The 20,141-nt window shown below is 39.5% G+C and overlaps 1 protein-coding gene across 1 annotated transcript; it reads right to left on the bottom strand.

Moving 5' to 3' along the window:
• Positions 1-1,722: 1,722 nt before the first annotated feature.
• On the bottom strand, positions 1,723-18,754 carry LOC127435684 (aminopeptidase N). Its single transcript, XM_051689320.1, is given in 20 exon segments — positions 1,723-1,872; positions 2,066-2,147; positions 2,293-2,609; positions 2,897-3,014; positions 3,016-3,030; positions 3,254-3,309; positions 3,430-3,563; positions 3,755-3,831; positions 13,763-13,820; positions 13,823-13,928; positions 14,121-14,186; positions 14,291-14,309; positions 14,311-14,354; positions 14,460-14,603; positions 15,227-15,294; positions 16,651-16,777; positions 16,950-17,083; positions 17,345-17,482; positions 17,925-18,163; positions 18,165-18,754. Coding segments are annotated over 20 exon segments (2,376 nt in total). The 5' UTR covers positions 18,449-18,754.
• Between the last annotated feature and the right edge of the window lie 1,387 nt (positions 18,755-20,141).

The raw sequence follows: 20,141 nt of genomic DNA, 5'->3' as shown, positions 1-20,141 counted from the left end.
TGGGATTCATAAATGAGCCCAACCTTTGGTCCTCCCGGTTATTTTTTATTTGATACAATTTCTTCTTCCCTGAACTAATAACAATAGAATTATGCACTTCTTTTGGGATTTTATGCTATTTTTATCTTATTCATATATAAATTCCTCAATTTTACTACTAATTTACATATGCAAATAAGCAAATTTATGAAACTTTAGTACAGTAAAAACCCACACTTCTAGAAGTTGAAACATTAAGAAAATATGAGAATGTGACATATATTGAAGGGAGACTGCTGCCATCTGGTGAACAGAATATAAATAACATGACTTGAAGTCATGTCATGACAATAATAGCCAGTAGATGGCTGCGGGGTCTCCTGAACCGGAAAGCGTTTCACCATGGTGCTGCTACAGAATAAACTGTGAGCAAGGCTCGATGAGGCCACATTTGTAACTTAGAGCTGTGGGAAAATTCTTTGTTTCTATAACAGAAAGATGCAGTGGTTTGTCTAAGGTGAGGCACCTGCATCTAAGCGTAAACTTTCCCACAGTGGAAAAGGTATACTTCCGTACATTCGGGTCACTCAGAATAAGTTTGATCTTTGTTCTCTGTGTGTGTGTGTGTGTGTGTGGCAGGTGTATTTTACACATAGCACAAATAGTCACTCCGTAAAAGAAAAAAACAGAAGTTAATAGAAAGTTCCCACAATGTGTGTGTGAGCATCCACATGTTGTTGTACCTGAGATGAAGCCCTTTTCATGTTACCAAGTAATAACAGTAACAAAATTACAATGCTCTATAACAAGTTACTCCTAACACTGGTTTGAAGATCTTGCTGTGTATGCTCTCAGACAAGAACATATTTTAGAGAGCCTGGCAGCATTATGGGACAGGTCTGTGGGGCAAGTGCCCCAGGACCATGAGACTTCAGGGGCCTCAAAAGCCACAGGCCAAGACTGCCAAAGGAACTGAACACCAGGGCCCTCTGCGCAAACACGAGGGCTCCTGACTCAATTCTCATATTTATCCTAGGTCATGTTAATAGTTTTACATGTTGTTGAGCCTATGCAGTTCATGGTAATAGTAATGTATTATAATTGAATAATTTATATAGTTATTCTCCAGAATGTATCATTTTATTTTAAGGACATTTCTGTTGTACAATGAACAACTTTTGGTGCTGTGTTGGATCTCTACTCAATTTTCAATGTAAAATCTGTGTCCTGAAGCGAAACCAGTTGAGAACCACTGCATTAGAGAAGTGTTAGTTAATGGATCACAGCTCTCACTCACAATGTTTATCTGTTTTATTATAATTACATATACAGGACAATTAATATACACTTTATTACTAATTAATTATTTATATAAACTACATTAACAAGTATTTTTTCTTAATTTATTACATACACTAACTAGCCTTAGTCACTAGATAGTCTTTTGGCTCACAATAAAATCTTTTTTTTTTCTCTCTCTTTCTCTAGCATCACATTCACAGAAAACACAGGAGACTGATGTCATTTGTTCAGTGTCCAATGTGCTAAAGCAGATTCAGCCACAAGCTGGAGTGGTGGTGGCATAGTGGACTAAAGCACATAACTGATAATCAGAAGGTTGCTGGTTTGGTCCCCACAGCCACCACCATTGTGTCCTTGAGCAAGGCACTTAACTCCAGATCCCTCCAGGGGGATTGTCCCTGTAATAACTGCACTGTAAGTCACTTTGGATAAAAGTGTCTGCTAAATGTAAATGTAAAGCCAGTCTGTGAATTTTCTGTGGTTTTCAGTCACCCATTTTATATTGGCTTTTGTCCTCTCGATAGCCTGTTCCAGAGCTGCTGTTCCTGAGCCAAAGCCAGTCTCTGCATTGTCACTCTTAAACTGCAAAAGCTTTTCACATTTTGAGAGAAGTGAAAAACAGACAGATAGATTTTAACACAGTCTGAGCAAAACTGTTGTTTGGAGCAAACATGAGTTCAGAGGAGATGTTCAGCCAGCATAGTACAATGCTATTGCATTCATTAAACAGATGAAGAACTAGATTGGTTGTGTATTTTTGGAAAATTCTGAATTGTACACATACCTACTCAAGTTCTGACTGGGTTTTGAATGTTTTGGTTATGTTACTTATAAGGTTGGCAAAGTTAAATGAACCAATGCCATACCTAGGGGAAGAAAGCAGGTTCATCCAGTTTGTCAGGGTTGGTCACACAGTATTTAAAGTATATTCCAGTTCATTACAGTTACCATTAACAGTTCTACAGTACAAATCTAGTGCATATGAATAATTGTGCTATGCATGGAGCTCACTCTGTTAACATGTACTCCCAGTTCTTTCTGACAAACTCCCAAGCCAATGTCTGTTTTTTGTATATTCATTTGTACAATGATCTTCTTTAAATACCACAAGCATTTAAAAGATAACATATGGTCACAAAGAATGAAATCTTTAACGCAAACCTTTCTAACAGATTGCGATATTTTGTACAACCCAGGGATGGCATGAGTTTATCAGCTTCTACAGCAATGGTGGTATTTTTAAACATCTACCAGCCAAAGTCCCACTCCTCAGCGCCACCTGCAGCAATTGCACTGCAACACACTGTAGACCTCAAGTTGGGGTGAATCTTTTCAAACAGAGACCTGAATTAGATCTATGTAAACATTCAAGACCAGACTGACACTCACTTAAGATTTTGTCTATAGTTTGATGATTTACAAGTTTGTTCCTTCCCAAATTAGAGGAAGTTTTACAGGAAGACCAAAATATGGAGAGTGCCCTATTGTAAACATAATCATAAATCTTTTATTTTAATGAAACAATATGCTGACATAAAATGTTCATGTCTTGTATACATACAGTAGTACATTCAATGTATATTAAAGATTTTAGTTAATCGTTTAAAAAACAGACCTGTAAAAGCCCATAGACATCAGTTTGTGTAAACATAAGGTAGAAATAATCCAGATTTTCGAGAGCAGACTGCCATGGCATGTATTCTCTTTCTTGAAATAAGTATTTTGTAGTTCTTAGGAATTATCTTTGCCCTGGAAAAAGAACAACTTTCTTTAGATTCAGCATGCAAATGATTTCATTTTAAATGATTGTGCATAAATTAATATTAACTAATATTAAATATGAATTTAAATATTAATAATATGAATTCATATTAATTAAAATTAATAATGTAATATAATATAATATTATATAATATATATTCTGGCATAAAAGAATGTTCTGTTGTAAAATATGGTGTTTTACCCATTCTACCTTGTGAGATTAAAAGCATCATCCACAATTTGAGCCCTGTTGATGACTGGAATGGCCTGTAAAAAAAAAAAAAAAAAAGAATGAAAGAAAGAAAGAAAGAGTTAAACATGACCAATTTCATTAATCAGAACCGAGTCTCTGCAATTTCAGTAGCTTATGTGTTTCTGTGTCTTTACCGTGTGATTCTCAGTCAACTGATTTAGTAGGCGCTTCCAGTTATCAGTGTCATAATTCACTCTGTAATATCCTGTGATGTTCAGATTCACCAAAACCCACTCATTTCCAGTCGTATTCATTTCACTGTGAAAAGCTGCATATAGAAAGAATTGTAACCCATTTCATTATATAATATTAAAATACGTGCACGGAAATGCTGAGTTTCACAATGTTCTATGTTCCATTTTGAGCCTCTATAACTCCATGATTGTTTAAGGGCTTTAATAATTTAAAAGGAACTCTTAGAAAGGACAAAATATGATGTTTTGGGGTGTTCATTCATACCAGTTCTTTCCAGGAGCCAAAATTGTGACTGCTCCAGCTCTGCCTTCATCCATTTGATGGGCACAATCCATTCATAACTATAAGGATCAGAAAGAGGGCACACTAAAGCGAATTGACCAAAGTGACAACAATATGTTCTTATGTAGCTCTGGAGAGGACTTCATGCTTACTTGAATGTAGGGCTGCAACTAACAATTATTTTGATAATCTTCGATTATTTCTTCGATTAATCGGATAAAAACTTTATTTCCTGTATTACATTACAATTGTAAAAAAAAAATTAAACAGAAATGATAAAGGGCATATGGATTTGGTTAAATTTACAAACTCTCACAAAACTTTGAACAAATCCTGAATCATGAAAAGGTAACTTTTAATTTATTATTTTTATTATTATTACTTTCAGGACATATACAAAACAGTTCCTTTCCTTTACTTGTAAAACTTAACAAAAAGTACTGTTCATTAAAGAGTAAAATGGTCTGTCGGGGATGGAGTGGGACTATAAAAATCAGTCCAGCAGAGGGCAATGGTAGAATAGAATTGTTTTTTTGTTTTTTTGTTATTAACATTTTTTATTGATTCCAAGACAGACAAGAATAAATTTAACCACAAAATTATACATTAGGAATCAACTTAAAACCCTTTATAACACCCACCCACCAGCACAAATATAAAATAAATACCCACATATAAACAGACAAACAAATAGTACATAAAAAAAAAAGACAAAGTTCAACATATAGTGAAAGAAGAATAAAAATTAAAAAAAAAAATAAATAAATAAAATTGTCTCCCTCCACTGCTCCCCGCTAGGACCTCTCCAAATGAGACAAATAACTGCCCCATTTTCTGCCATAACTCGACAGGTTTCCCTGCCGTCTGGAAGTCATCTCTTCGAAAGCTGCCACTTTACCCAACTCGGTGAACCACTCACGAAATGAGGGTGCATCAGTTGACTTCCAACCCCTAAGGATTAGCTGTCTGTCAATCATCACTCTGGTTAGTATCCAGCTTTTCATATATATATCTCCTATATTCAGGACCCCTCCATCACCCAAAATACAAAGTCTGGGGCAAAATGAAAACTGAGTGTCCAGTACGTCACACACAAAACGCTGGATCCTCAACCAAAATTCCTGAATTTTAATACAACCCCAAAAAACATGGGTTATGTCCCCGTCTTCTGACTGGCATCGCCAGCAGGTGGGTCTTTAAGACCAATCCTGTACAATCTAGAGGGTGTCCAATAAAATCTATGTAAAATCTTAAATTGCATGAGGCGAACCCTTGCATCTCTAGATGCAGACCTGATGCTTTTTAGGATCCTAGCCCACTCTCCCTCCTCCAATAACAAATTTAAATCTTCCTCCCATAATCTTTTGAGAGAATTTAAAGCTCCGTCCCCCAGACTCTGAATTAACAGGGAGTAATACACTGATGCCTCATGACCCTTCCCAAAAGCAGCAATCACCACTTCCAGAGTATCTGCTGCTCTAGGGGGGTATATGCCACTCCCAAAAATAGAGCAGAGCAGGTGGCGCAGCTGTAAATACTTATAAAATTGAGATCTGGGAATCCCAAAATGTTGAATCAAATTTTCAAAAGATCTCAATACTCCACCCTCATACAGGTCACCAAGTGTATTAACCCCCCTAACAATCCAATCTGACCAACAGAAAGGGGACTTATTAATACATAGTTTAGGGTTCAGCCATATGCTCGAGGCTACATTTAAATAAATATCAGAATTAAACACTCTGGACACTTTTGTCCATATCGAGTGCAAATGCAAAATAACGGGGTGCGACTTAACCTCTCCAGCTAGTTTAATCCAAAGGCTTTGCAGTGGCGAGATAGGGGCAAGAACTTCCTTTTCAATACAAAACCATGGAGGAGCTCTCTCAGGTGGAAGCGACCAATGAACCAAATGTCTAAGACTGAATGCATAATAATAAAACAAAATCTTGGGTAGGTCTAATCCACCTTTTTCAATCGGCCTATGTAATTTACTGAAATTTAACCTGGGACGTTTACCATTCCAAATGAAGGACTTCGCGATACTATCAAATTGCTTGAAATAAGAGAGGGGGACATCTACAGGGAGAGACTGTAGCAGGTAGTTGAATTTTGCAATACAATTCATTTTAATAACATTAACCTTCCCAATCATAGATAAGTGTAACGAAGCCCACCTGCCCACATCGTTCGAAAACCTTTTTATTAAGGGATCAGAATTAACTCTGACTAAATCAGACAAATTTGCTGGGAATAAAATTCCCAAATACTTAATTCCCTGTTTGGGCCACTGGAAGGCACCCGGCTGGAAGGCCATTACTGGACAGTACGCTGTCAAAGCCAAAGCTTTGGATTTAGACCAACTGACTTTGTATCCTGAGAATTTGGAAAAGGAGTTAATAATTCTGTGGAGGCAAGGCACAGATCTAGTGGGGTCAGAGACAAATAACAAAATATCATCTGCATAAAGCAGAAGCTTATGCGCCACACCTCCCGCCGTCACCCCTGGAAAATCATCCTCTTTTCTTGTCACGGCTGCTAATGGTTCCAGGGCAGGACAGAACAATAATGGGGAAAGAGGGCAACCCTGCCGGGTGCCCCTATCTAAAGTAAACTAATCTGAAATTAACCCATTTCTTTATACCGCTGCTACATGTTGTCTATAAAGTAACTTAATCCAACCAATAAATGTACTCCCGTACCCATACATTTCCAAAATCTTAAAAAGATAATCCTATTCTACCATATCAAATGCCTTTTCGGCGTCAAGAGAGATGGCAGCAACCGGAGATTGATCATTCGCTACTGACCACATAATATTGATGAGCCGCCTGATTTTATCAGAAGAGCTGCGGCCCCGAATAAATCCCACCTGATCTATATGTATAAGTGATGTCATAACTTCACTTAATCGATTAGCCAGAATTTTGGACAAAATTTTTACATCTAACTGGATCAGGGAAATTGGGCGGTAACTTTTACACTTGCTTGGATCTTTGTCCTTTTTTAAAATCAGACTGATCCGGGCTTGTGTCATGGTTGGCGGAAGCTTTCCATTCTTTAATGAATCAGTATAAACTTCTAACAAAATTGGAGCCAGTTCTGTAGCAAAAGATTTGAAAAACTCAGAGGAAAAGCCATCAGGCCCCGGAGACTTGCCTGTAGGCAAGGCTTTAATTACCTTGTCAAGCTCCTCCAAGTTTATCTCAGAATCAAGAGAGTTTTTTTGCTCAGTTGTCAGTTTAGGAAGTTCTAATGGTTCCACAAAGTTCCTAATATCTTCATCAGTGGATGAAGACCTGGAACTATAAAGATCAAAATAGAACTCTTTAAAGGCATTATTAATATCAATAGCCGAGGTAAATATATCACCACAAGCAGATTTCACTGAGGGAATGATAGAAAGAGACTCTCTCTGCTTTTATATCTAGCCAAAAGCTTCCCTGCTTTGTCCCCTGACTCAAAGTATAACTGTCTTGCCCTGAATAACCAAAACTCCACTTTCCGTGACAAAATAGTATTATATCTGTACTTCAATCAAGTCAATTCTCTGAGGCCATCAGACGACATTCGGCGCTTCAGCTCTGCGTCGGCACTTTTAATATTCCCTTCCAACTCCACAAGTTCTTGTGCCTTGGATATTTTAATGAATGAGGCATACTGTATGATCCGACCCCTAAGAACCGCCTTAAGTGCCTCCCAGGCCACGCCCACAGAGGATACTGAAGACCAGTTGGTCTCCATATAAACACTGATTTCAGTCTTTAACATTTGTTGGAAATCAGGATTTTGTAAAAGGGACACATTAAGGTGCCAACTATATGATTTCTTTTTCTCTGTATATGGCAACACTTTTAAACTCACCAGGGCATGATCTGAGACTAAGATATTTCCAATCAACAACAGATGAAATGAGGGATTTGGATATAAAAAAAAATCTATTCTAGAATAAATCTTATGGACTGATGAAAAAAATGTATAGTCCCTTCCAGATGGGTTCAAAAGTCTCCAAATATCCATAAGACCAAGATTTTTACACATCCTGTGAAGCGTCAATGTTGCTCTAGGTGGTTTACAGACTTTTGCTTCACTATGATCAAGGACGGAGTCCATCAAAAGATTAAAGTCTCCTCCCAATTTTATATCATGAGGGGTGCCAGCGACTTGCAACATCCCTTCAAGATCTATAAAAAAGCCCTGATCATCAGCGTTAGGTGCGTAAATATTAGCCAAAATCAACCTTTGCCCTTGAATTTCAACTAACACAATAATTACTCTTCCTAATTTATCTTTAGTCTGTTTGAGACATTTTAATTGTAGATGTTTATTTACCAATACTTAATGACTCCCTTGCTCTTACTTGAGCAAGCACTAAAGAAAACATGCCCACCCCATATCTTCCCAAATTTTTCAGCTTCCTGCGGGGAGAGATGTGTTTCTTGAAGAAACACTATATCATATTTCTTACATTTAAGAAAAGAAATAACCTTCCTGCTTTTAATGGGGTGCCCCAACCCATTTGCATTCCATGTGGAGAGAGACAATCCACTCATATTAACATTTGACATATTGATATAATAAAAAAATAAATAAACTGTGTGTCAAAAACAAAATTATACAGACCACATTCCCCATTAGTGAAACAACCCCCGAACAAAACAAACAGAAAAAAGAAAAATGTGCACATTAACCCCGCGCACGACAGCGCCAACCGGCGACAATCCCTCTAAACTCAAAAGGTCCATCAACGCCCACGAGTCCCCATGACAACTTTGCCATCGGATTGCTCAATTTTGCCTCACAAATTTGTGAGGCAAAATTACATAACAGAAAATACATTGTAAAATAAACCCAGTCAATAGGAAGAATGAACACAAAGGACATGTAGATTAATTCACAGAACTGTCTCAAAGGTGTGATCTTCCACAAAACAAATTCCAGCTGATATAAAACCATTCAGATTCCTCGGTCAGACAAACAAATGTTCAGTGAGCCAGCTGTTATGAGTTCAACGGATGACATATTCATTCCAATGTCCCGTAAAAAAAACTCAACAAAACAAACTACAGCCAGCAGGAGGAGTAAGTACGAAGAACGAACAGATTAATCCACAGCTGTTGGAAAGGAGTGTTATTCAATAGAACAAGCTCCAGCCGCTAGGCGGAGCCAACACAAAAGGAAACAAAACCGGCATCCCGGTTCCCTGGATGGTCGAGTCAATTCACTCGGAGGCCGCATAAAAGTATATACCATGACTTACACAATACGTCAACTTTATAAAAGACATCCTTTGTGTGAGCATGTAGATATTTTGCGGTCATCCATAGTGTCCACACTAAATCTGTCCGGGAACTTAAATGCAAAAGTTTCTTTAAGGAAAGTGTTATTCACAAAACAAGCTCCAGCCGCTAGGCGGAGACAACGCAAAAAACCTAAAATGTCGCCCAGCTTCCTCAAGAGTAAGTACAGCGAGTCAGGCCCACTCACATGAGAAACATCTAATGGTTTACTCAGACATTGATTCAATAAAAGACATTGCCAAATTTGGACATGTAAATACTTTGCGACCAACCTTCGTTTCTATTCTCAGTTTTGCTGGAAACATCAGAGCAAACGAGATCTTTTTCTCTCTTGTCGAACTCGCAAAGTCCGGAAACAAGAAAATATTATGGTTCTTCCAAGAAAGCTTCCCTTTGCTCCTTGCCTGGCGCAACACAAGATCTTTATCGGATGATCTCAGAAATCTGTCCAGAATCGATCTGGGTCTGTCTCCCTCAGCAGATCTGTGTGCTGGCACTCTGTGAGCTCGCTTGATTTCCAACTTGTGGCCTGTTATGTTGAGCAGACTCGGGAAAAACTCGTCTAGGAATTTCACCATATCTCTGCCCTCCACATGCTCAGGAATTCCAACAATTTGAACATTATTCCTGCGGTTTCTATTCTCAAGATCTTCAAGCTTTTCAAGGAGATGTTCCAAATCAACTTTGGTCGGTTAATTCCCTCTCCGAAGATTCCAGAAAATCGATTCGTTTTTCAACATCAGTCACTCTTGTAGCTAACTCAGAGAATTTTATTTCCATCGCCGTAATTGATCGACGTATTACAGCGAGATCCTCCAGGTCAGCAAGAATCTTCGTCAACATCACCGACATGTTGGACAACTGACGCTGGATTCCTTCTCCCGCCGTGCCATCCAAATTGAGTCCCCGGTCTGTAGGCCTGTCAGGGCTTTCATCCTGAACACGTAAGTGTCTTTTAATATCTCCAGAGCCCGAGGATTTTGACTACTTTGCCATGTTTTGCAACAAAGGGCAAATGTGTAACTGGGTGTATTCATCTGGGTCAAAATTCACCAGATTATAACATGAAAATAATCGAAAATTCAGCAAAGTGCGCAGAGCTTGTCACTCACACGTCTGCTCCTTGCATGGCGTCACGTGACCTCCTAGAATAGAAATATTAATAATTCTGCCAAGCTGAAAAATACATAATTATGCAAGATATATATACCCATGGTTTTGTCTGAAGACACGCCAGTGTTACGAGCTGAAATACACAATCTCCTTGTGAAAAGTGTGATAGAGTTTGTTCCAAATTGTCAAACCCAAAAATGGTTTTACAGCCATTATTTTCCCAAAGAAAGGCGGTGGGCTTCGGCCAATCCTAGATCTGTGACATTTGAATCACACACTCGCAAAGTGCCCATTCAAAATGATTACTCAGAAACGGATCTTATCGCACATCTGCCTACACGATTGGTTTGCGTCGATAGATCTGAAAGATGCGTACTTTCATGTCCAAATTGTACAACATCACAGGATGTTTTTGGGATTCACATTAGACGGAATGGCATACCAATTCAAAGCCCTGCCCTTCAGGCTGTCTCCTCGTACGTTCACAAAGTGCATTGATGCGGTTCTCGCCCCTCTGAAACTGAGCATCGTGTGCATTTTGAACTACCTTGATGATTGGCTGTTACTGGCCCAATCAGAGGCTCTGTTATGCCAGCACAGAGACTTACTGCTTCAGCATCTAAACAGCTTGGGCCTCAATGTCAACTGGGCGAAGAGCACGCTCTCCCCCAGCCAGCAAATCTCCTTTTTGAGAGTCCATCTCGACTCCTCACGAGCGAGCACATTCAGGCCATTCTACAGTGTCTGTCTCAGTTCGAACTGGGGAGAGCACTTCCACTGAAGCTGTTTCAAAAAGCACTGGGGTTTATGGTGGTGGCATCCACCATCATTCCATTAGGTCTTTTACACGAGACCTCTTCAGTGCTGGCTCAAGCCATGGGCGCATGCGCATCACCATATCTTGCCACTGTATAGCTGCTCTAGCACCTTGGACAGTGAGGTGTTATGCTTTTCAGGTGGAAAGTGGTGACTATGGATGTTTCCAAAACAGGTTTGGGGGTGGTGTGCGATATACACCCAGCTTTCGGCACCTGGACAGGTGCGAAGAGGGTGTGGCATATAAACCGCCTAGAGCTATCGGCTGTATTCCTAGCCTTGAAGGTTTTTCAGTAAGAAATAGCGAACAGTCATGTTCTGGTTCGCTCTGACAACATGACAGTTGTGGAGTATATAAACCACCAAGGCGGAATTTATTCACCGCTATTGATGAGACTGACGTGTCACCTCCTCCTGTGAAGCGAGTGTCATCTCCTTTCCCTCAGAGCAACATATGTCCCAGGCCATCTGAATTACGGTGCGGACCTATTGTCACGCCAAGGGGTGATACCGGGCGAATGGAGACTTCATCCTCAGACTGTCCTGAGGATTTGGTAAATATTCAGCAAAGCATAAATCGATCTATTTGCCTCAGTGGAGAACAACCACTGTCCACTCTGGTACTCGAAGTCCCAAGCCCTGCTGTGAGCAGACGCAATGGCCCACAAATGGCAGGAGATACGCAAATATGTGTTTCACCCGGTGTGAGTAGAGGACAAGGAAACGATTCTATTGGTTGTGCCAAAATGGCCCAATCAGCCATGGTTTCCGGAAATGATAGAGATGTTATATGGCTTGCCATGGGAAATACCACTGAGGAGGGATCTCCTTTCTCAGGCGCAAGGCACAATCTGGCATCCCCAAAGCAAGCTGTGGAACCTGCATTTGTGGCCACTGAACGGAGTGCGCTGAACGTGCCAGAACTGACGCATTCAGTCATGAACACCATTTTACAGGTCAGAGCACCATCCATGAGACGCCTCTAAATGGAATGTGATCACTGCTTGGTGTCTTTCACATGGCAAAGACCGAATAATCTGCCCCATACATGAAATTCTCACATTTCTTCAAGAGTGATTAGATGCAGGACTCACTCCGTCAACACTCAAAGTTTATGTGGTGACTATATCTGCATATCACGCACCTGAAGCCGGTGCCACTATAATCAAACATGATTTAATCATAAAGTTCCATAGAGAAGCAAGATGATTAAATCCACCTCGGCCGCTACAGTCCTGACCTAGGACCTAACTTTGGTCCTAAAAGCGCTCACAGGGCCTCCCTTCGAGCCACTGATTTGCACATGCTCTCTATTAAGACCGCACTACTGCTGGCTCTGGCCTCAGTAAAATGGGTCGGTGACTTACATGCGCTATCAACTGACAATTCATGTCTGGAGTTTGGCCCCGGATTTTCAAAAGCCACTGTCAAACCCAGAAAAGGCTATGTGCCTTAGGTTCTAACCACACCCATCAGAGCCAGGTGGTTCACCTTCAAGCCTTCTTCCCTCCTTCATTTAATTCAGATGTGGATCATCTGATCAGCTCTTGTGTGCTATGGAGGATGCACGAAAGGAATGTCCGTCTCCAAGCAAAGACTTTCTCACTGGATTGTTGATGCGATTGCCCTGATTTACGAGTCGCAGGGTAAGATTTACCCAATTGGTGTTGAGCACACTCAGCTAGAGGCATGGCCTCCTCTTGTGCATTGATGAATGGTGTGTCTTTACAAGACATATGTTTTGCAGCAGGATGGTCTTCTCAAAACCCATTTGCAAGGTTTTACAACCTAGATGTAATGTCTCTCTCTTCACAAGTCGTCTCTGTTTAGAGCACTTACTATTTAGTTTGCCAAACATTTACTTATGCCCCTCCCTTTAAGTGTGGGCTCCCCATCATTTTCCACAACCACCTGCATTCAGGACATTGTAATTTAACATAAATTCACAAGCACTTTCATTATAAATAAACTTCCTTCCCGAGCGGGTTTGTGAAGGGGTTAATTCATACTGTATGACCATAGTTCATAAATCCATTCTGAGTACTCCCCTCCAGGCCAAACATGAAGGTCACTCACTGCGGCATACTCATGTCCATCGCTGTCCCGCGAGACTGCGGCGTCATGTCTCCTCTCTGGGATGTTATGTCATGTAGTGCGGCGTGATGGGATTCTGTTCCCCATATGTATTAGCAAAACGCAATGTCAAGTGTACTGAGTTGTAAGGGAATGTCTCGGTTACATATGTACACGTTACAACCTCGGTTCCCTGAGACGAAGGGAATGAGACATTGTGAATGCTGGCCGCACTACAAGACTCGGAGTTCTTTGAGGTGTGAGCGATGTGCTCTTTGTCCCTCTGTCAGAAAATTCTGAGGGATGGTGTTTGCGTGCTTGCTTTTATAGCAGACAGCTTTGCACCTAAAAGGGCGGGTCTCAAACACCATAGCCAATATTAGAATATTGGCTTTATTGTAGAGAGGTTTCAACTAGTCGTGTAGAAGGACACTCCCCATATGCATTAGCAAAACGCCATGTCTCATTACCTTTGTCTCAGGGAACCGAGATTACGTACGTAACTGAGAAATTTTTCAAACAAGACTCATCATGCAAAAAAAAAATTCACTGGTCTGTAAAGTGACGTCACTGAAGGAGCTTCTCCGTGCTCATCGCATATATCCAACTAATCGATAATTAAATGAGTTGTCGATGATTTCCATTATCGATAATTGTCAATTTTACCGATTCGTTGTTGCAGCCCTACTTGAATGTAGACGGTCACTCCACTATGGAGTGAGGATCCAGAAAGAAGTGCTTCTGCAGACTTGGCCTGTCGTGGTGTTGATTACTTGGAAGCCCATTTGAAGAACCTAATGGTCCATGATTTCTTTGAAACTTAAGGGAAGAGCTGTTCCAGTCCTGTTAACTGCCTGATGGGGTAAAATGAGAGTGATTACATTCAATGTGCTGACACTCCACCACTAGATGACAGCATTGCCAAATTTAAGTGAGTCAGGCTTGCGTGGGGAGATTTAATTATTATATAAAATATTTTAATATTTGTTCAGTCATTATTTTGATTTATTATGAGAACAGAGTTTTTTATATTTGATGTATCTTACAGTTTGAAGATGCATCCACAGGTCTTCAACTACTGTGTTTTGTTAGGCAAACATCTTGAGCTATGTCTTTAAAAGTGGGGAAACAGACACATTTAGAGCTTAAACAAGAAAATGAGGAACAATACACAGAAATATCGGATGTTATATAACTGAACTGTAAATTACTCAACATTTAGCCCTTGGACAAACAGGTTCAGTGAGAAAGTCTGAGAGCATTCTCAGCTCTCATGCACCCTACAGATAAAAAAAATAAAATAAAATAAAGAGCACAACACTGAGTTTAACAGCTCATTTAGTCCTCTAGTATTCACCAAAGGCAAGGTTATGACAATTCTTTGCACCTTGCTGAGAGACTGCATCAAACTGTTCACTGATCTGCTCTGGTCTTATAATGTCTTCCTCTTTAGAAGACAGGGGATGAGAGCAGGCTAGAGCATTCACAACAAAAACTCGGTGTACATCTTTGAGGATCTCCAGGTCTTTCTGGGAGATTGAAAAGGGAAAAGGCAAGAAGAGAAAGATCATTTTTATTTTTATTTTTATGTGAACATGCATGCTTATATGTGGGCACACATTCAGAAAAAAGAAAAGAGGTACGTTCATAGCATGAATGGCGTAAGAATAAACCGATCGACACGGAAAGATTTTTTATCATTACACCGATTTTACGTTGCATGTAAACACCTTTATGGCATTCTTACGGGCTTATCCAATGTGCGTGCATGTTGTGCCCATGCCTTTTCACGGTTTGATGTCAAAAGCAAAGAATAACGCGTTATTTAAATATCATGTAAACGCGGATTTCTTGCTTTGTCGGATTATTTAAAAAAGCTGATTTTGGGAGTAATCAGCAATTTGGTGTGCATGTAAATGCGTTCAATGTCTGAAATAATTTAATTAAATAATTTTATTTCAAAACACTTCCTGACATAAGCATAAACGGTCAACTGAATAAGTCAGACAGTTTTCATGCACGTTCTCATACCGATTATGCTTAATAAGCCGACCATTCCTAAATGCAGATTTATTTGTCTGATTTTTTTAAATAGCTGATTTTTGGTAGTAATCAGCATAATTCAACATTACAGCATACATTTTGACCTTACTGGGAAGGTACCAACAACTGTAATTTTTGTCCACATGGACACCAGCCAACAAAACGAGAATATAAGGACTGAGGAGCAAAATCACAATTGGTCAGACCAGTAGATACGCTTACATACGATCTTACACCAATTACGCTTAATAAACCAACAACATTAAAACCATTAAACACGGTTTTGTTGTGTTATCAGGTTTTTAGAATGAGCATATTTCTGATAGTTATCAGCATATTGTTGAGCACTTATCTGTGGCAAAAATAAAAGAGGAAACAATTAAACTGATATTTTGTGGTTATTTAAATTATTCCAGGGATGGCAATATATAGACCTTATTCACAGTAGGGCCATCTTTGATTTTTTATGGGAATGACAGCAAGGCTGTGAGGGATAAATGTAGTCTCTTCAATGGGTTGTAGTACAGTTATTAGATCGTTCTACTACAGATACATTGAAAAATATATTTCCAAAAAGTTCCAGAAGACAAAAAAACTCCAGACAACATGAGTTGAGGAAAACTAGATGTAATCTAGGAACTTTTAGATAGCAATATACAGTGCATGTCATTGAAGAGATGGTAACAGCCTTGTTTTCATTCCTGTCAAAAATCAAAGATGGTGCTGCTGTGAATGAGGTCTATTGGCTTTTAATGGTCTGTAATGTTCTCATATTGGCAGGTGTGGCTGAAAGTTAAATTTGGACAGTGTTTTGGGATCTGGATAGCTCAGCGAGTATTGACGCTGACTGCCAACCCTGGAGTCACGAGTTCGTATCCAGAGTGTGCTGAGTGACTCCAGCCAGGTCTCCTAAGCAGCCAAATTGGCCCGGTTGCTGGGGAGGGTAGAGTCACATGGGGTAACTCCTCGTGGTTGCGATTAGTGGTTCTCGCACTCAATGGGGTGCGTGGTAAGTTGTGCGTGGATCGAGGAGAGTAGCATGAGCCTCCACATGCGGAGTCTCTGCGGTGTCATGCACAATGAGCCACGTGATAAGATGCGCGGATTGAAGGTCTCAGAAGTAGAGGTAACTGAGACTTGTCCTCCACCACCCGGATTGAGGTGAGTAACCACGCCACCACAAGGACCTACTAAGTAGTGGGAATTGGGCATTCCAAATTGGGAGAAAAGGGGATAAAAAATAAAAATAAAAATTGGACAGTGTTTTATGCACTGCATGTAAACATGTGTTTGACAAGTTCATTAGTTTGTAAAAACTCACCACATTCCAAAATGTTGATGATGGATGGGACATCCCTGATATAGATCTCTGCCTCACCAACATTGTACAGTTGAGTTTAATTTTAGGAATGAAATGTTTTGTCTTACTTGTAAGCAGCCACAATAAATAATCAGTTTCTTGAAGCACATACTGTATGGATCACTTGTGTAGAGTTCTAACAAAAATGGACAGCAGTTATTTCAAAAACCTACCTGAATTAGAAAGTAAATATGGTACACTGTAATACTTCTCAAAGAACTTGAGAATTGGTCCAGTTATACTCAGGGCATGATCACCATGGCCATCTTCAATAACTTTCTTACGGGCCCATATCCTTATCTATTCAGAGTAAACATAATTAAGTCATTGCACTACGAGAATATATGCTTTAAGGCACATTTTGTGGCCAATAAATGTGAGCCTTTTATCTTGTTAAACAGTTGTACAGCACATCTGAAACTTTTATTGATCGTTCCAGCTGTAAAAATTTTTTTAAATATGATGGACGTACCAAAGTGTGTTCAGCTGATGTAACATTTGGATAGTCAATGACAACCAGAGCTAATAGATAGGAGGACATTTTCTTTGTGCATTCAAACGTTGTCACCGTAACAGCTTGGCCATCAATAATGGTGTCCGCTTTCTCTACATGAAAAACACGAGGTATGTTTAAATGCATGGATGCAGCTCAATCTCAATTACATCTGAGTAATATTTTGATCATAATTGCTTACATATTTTTAAAACTAATGCTGTGTTGTATCTACTATCATGCTGTGAACCACACATATTTGATTTTCAGTACAGACTACTAACTTACATTAGACAAGTGATCGTGTTCGGGCCTTGTTCACGGCTGTCATTTACATGGATAGTTAATATTAAGTGTGTGTGAAGAGAACTGACCAATTTCCATTCCATTGGACAGGGCCACGGTTCCTCTGTCATGGGTGAGAATAATGCAGAAAACCGCTCTCATTGCAGGCTCATCGAAACATGGGAAAGTTTTGCGAGCATGTGTGGGATGCATCTGGCTGGTTGCAACTATCCTGGAGAAAATAATTCTAATTATATCACACTAACATACAGACAGTGTCCTCAACATTTACACCAATGGTAGGTAGAAAACATACAATAAGAGTAGGATTGTTATTATGCCATTTTTGTGAGCAACGAAACATGTTAAAAAACATGATGATTTAATCATGCATGGCTGGGAAATCCTTATATGTGTTATGTAATACAAATTGTAAAGCTTTATAGATCCAGTAAGTAATCATCATCTTTCAGATAATGGTACAAAGGTTAAACGGACATAAAGCTATTAAGAGACTCATCAAACAAGCATGTGACCTGCTCATTGCAATGGCCTTGATGCTGATCTTAATAGCTTAGATTAGCCATCTGCCACCTGAGAATTTACCATGTACCTTTGTATTTTGTATTATTGCAGATCTGAGTTCACTTTAAACAATTATTGTTGGACTTAATTTTACTCCATTCTCATCGTATTCACTCTGGTAGAACCCTGCCAGCTCATCTGCAAGCTCCCCAACAAACTCTGTAAAAAGCACATAAAAGTCTCCAGGTTTCAGTTTGTCCTTCAGCTGTATGAAAAGTTACTGTGTTGTCTCCTCCATCCAGGTTTTCTGTATTGAGGGCACCACTGAGGTACCATGTGCCAATAGTCTCGCCAGATGTCTATCTGTTGAGGTCAGGTTAAGCTGTCTCCTTCACACATTTGAAGACCACACTGTACTTTTCAGTGAAGACAAAGAGGCCATCAGTGTTTTCCTGGTGTTGAGGCCAGAGACTGACATTGTAGGAGTGTGGAACCAGAGTGTCTGGGAGACGGTACTCACTCCATGGCTCACTAGTAGGTTCTATTTAAGGAAGAAGCTGAACTGCCCACAACCCAACAATGGTGGCCACTGATGCAATCCCCAGTAGAATGCAACCAACACACATTGCACTGAAATAGATTCTCGCCATGTTCCTTGTCGAATTCATCTCAAGTCAACAGAGATCAGACCAAACTTTGAGGAGCATTTTACTGTATTTAATTTTTCCATCATCTCTCCTCCCAAAGGGTATAATGGCTTACCTATTAACATTGAGAGTATCCAGTGAAAGAATTTGAGAACATGATAAGTTGACGTGCATGGAGATAATATATTATAGCATGTGTCTTCCCTGACATATTTATGCAGCCATTACTCCTCGATAAAAATGTGGTGGTGAGAACCATGGCAAGAAGCATTTTCAGCAACACAGCAACGTCATAATCATTTGGGTAGCATGGATTTACATGAGCTGATGTACAGTATCACCCCCAAATCCAAAATGTTTTCTGTGAATAAAACTGTTTATATTTAAAATACAGATTGATGTTTGGTATTTGTTGAAAGATTAGGCCATATTTTGTAGGCAACGATACACAATTTTCACTATACGATACAATGCGATGCAGAAGCCTCACAATATAATACAATATTATAAAATACAGTGCCCACAAATGTTTTGCTTAAACTTATTCTAGGATTCGACACAAATGTATTTTAAATCTTAAGAGACACAACAGTGTCTGACATCAGTTACAAAAAGCAGAGCTCCATACAAAAGTAACTTAAACAAAAGCACTGCAATTATCAGCAGATTGTTATGAGAAAAACTTACAAGTTTTATGTTTTTATTAAAGGATTATAATTCAGTCATTGTTTACTCACCCCTGTGTTGTTATTACCCTTTATGAGTTTCTTTCTTTCTTTTTGTTAACTCAAAGGGAGAAATTGTGAAGAAAAAAAAAAGCTCAGTGATGTCATACATCTTCAAGCTTCAAAAGGATGCAAATGTATAATTCAGAAGTCTAATAAATTATTCCATGAGACTCATGATTGTTATGAAAGTATATAATAAGGTTTGGTGAGAAACAAACGGAAACCTAATGTATTATTAAGTGAAAATGTTCACTGACCACTGATCTCCTGTGCGTGTTCATGGAAGGGCACGAGAGCAACAGTTCACGCAGACCCCTTGCGACATTGAGGCGAAAACTCATTTTGTTTAAAAACAGGTTCTCCACAGCGATAGTGACTACAGAACACAACACAGCTGCACACAAAACAGAGAACAGAACTTACTAAACATGTCTGAAGAGTTTGTAGACAAAGAATTGATGCATTTCTGTGCCCAGACTTATTTTTTTGAATAGAGAACTCAGAAATTAAACATAAACATAGAGGAGGCTATAGGCAGCCACAGTCACACCGTGTCCTAACCTGATGGCAAAAGACACGCAATAAAAGGTATATTTTCTATGGTAATCAGAGTTTTTGTCCTGACCAGCAGTGATGAGCAATGGTACATTCTATCATGTGAACTACACTGTGAACTGGCACCAGTCCAAAAACCTTAAAAAAATAAGGCTGGGCATAGAAATGTATAAATTCTTCGACTACAAAATGTTTAGTAAGTTCTGTTCACTGTTTTTTTGTGCAGCTGTGTTGTTCTTTTGTCACTATCACACATACTTTCCCCTGACTCGATTCCACGTTGTTGTAAACACCTTCACTGGCGTTCTTACCTTTACTGGCTGCTCTGTTCTGCAGTTGGATACTACTAGGCTGTGAGCACTCAACACTGCCTCTCCAGAAAGGAGACTGTATTTTGAGGCTTTCAGTGTTGCACTGCTTGGTTTTAAACA

Source organism: Myxocyprinus asiaticus, chromosome 46 (assembly GCF_019703515.2).
Source record: "Myxocyprinus asiaticus isolate MX2 ecotype Aquarium Trade chromosome 46, UBuf_Myxa_2, whole genome shotgun sequence".
Classification (NCBI taxonomy): domain Eukaryota; kingdom Metazoa; phylum Chordata; class Actinopteri; order Cypriniformes; family Catostomidae; genus Myxocyprinus; species Myxocyprinus asiaticus.
This window is presented reverse-complemented; position numbering and strand designations above follow the sequence as displayed.